Here is a 983-nt window from a genome sequence, read left to right on the forward strand (position 1 = left end):
ACCCGTCCCCAGCCCAGCCACCAACGCTCCTTTCTAAGGGGAGGGGTGGTTCCCAGGACTGACTAGGGAGCTGGGAGGTGATGCACTGGCCTGGGGCTGACAGTCAGCAGCACCAGGGCAGGGGGGAAGGGGGCGGTACCTTCGCTGCCTCCCCGGGAGTCGCTCCGGAAGACGCAGTGCTCCTCCTTGATGAAGTGCCCACTCAGGACGATGTCCTGCCGCCTCTCTGCATCCTCCCGGCCCACTCTGCGGGAGGGAGGCGGGGGACGCCGTCAGCAATGGCCACACCCAGAGTGCCCACAAGGCCACCCACTGCCCACCCCCCTAGGCCTCCAAAGACACCCAGCCAGGCTCTCATGGGAAAGGCCCAAGATGCATATGAGTGGGGCACAGAGGACGCCCCCACATACAGTGGTCCTGGGAGAGCCCCACAGACCAGCCTCAGGCAGCATCGCTTCCAGCACACATGGGCAGATGGGGACCCCACCCCCACCACTGCCCCCCACCTGGTGAGCCCCCACCTGGTGAGCCCATCCTTGATGTAGTAGAGGAGACACTCGGACATCAGTGGGTCCTCATTCAGGTTGACAAGATGTGGTGTCTGAGGGAGACAGAAGGGTCACCTCTCCTGGGGGTAGCAGGGGCCCAACACTGGCTGCCTGCCTGACCTGTCTCCCCGGCACCAGACCACCACCAGCCCTGGGCCTGGCCTCACGGGGGGCCCAGTGTCCTCCCGGCCTGGCAGGGAGGACAGGAGATGTGAAGGAAAAGGTTCTCTGGGGAAATGCTTTTGACAGGAACCCCAGAGTCTTGGGGGCACAGCCAGGTGGCAGGCTGGGTGGGGGCTTGGCCTGGGCAGTCAGAGGGAGCTGGGAGGGGCGCTTGGAGCTGTGGTGGACCCATGGACGTGCAGGGTGCAGGCCGGTCCCAGCACTGGCCCTGTATCCGTGTCCTTTGAGGTCCTGGTCACCCAGGAGTGAGGG

General features: G+C 65.2%; 1 protein-coding gene across 1 annotated transcript in view; it reads right to left on the reverse strand.

Annotated features, from left to right (window-relative positions):
• KIF1A (kinesin family member 1A) overlaps positions 1–983 on the reverse strand; it is an 88,331-nt gene that overhangs the window by 39,974 nt on the left and 47,374 nt on the right. The window contains exons 21-22 of the mRNA XM_019628425.1: positions 522–601; positions 140–246 (exon numbers count right to left, since the gene is read on the reverse strand). Of these exons, the coding sequence (XP_019483970.1) occupies positions 140–246; positions 522–601 (187 nt within the window). The remainder of the gene's footprint in view (positions 1–139; positions 247–521; positions 602–983) is intronic.

Source organism: Hipposideros armiger, unplaced genomic scaffold (genome assembly GCF_001890085.2).
Source record: "Hipposideros armiger isolate ML-2016 unplaced genomic scaffold, ASM189008v1 scaffold_17, whole genome shotgun sequence".
Lineage (NCBI taxonomy): Eukaryota > Metazoa > Chordata > Mammalia > Chiroptera > Hipposideridae > Hipposideros > Hipposideros armiger.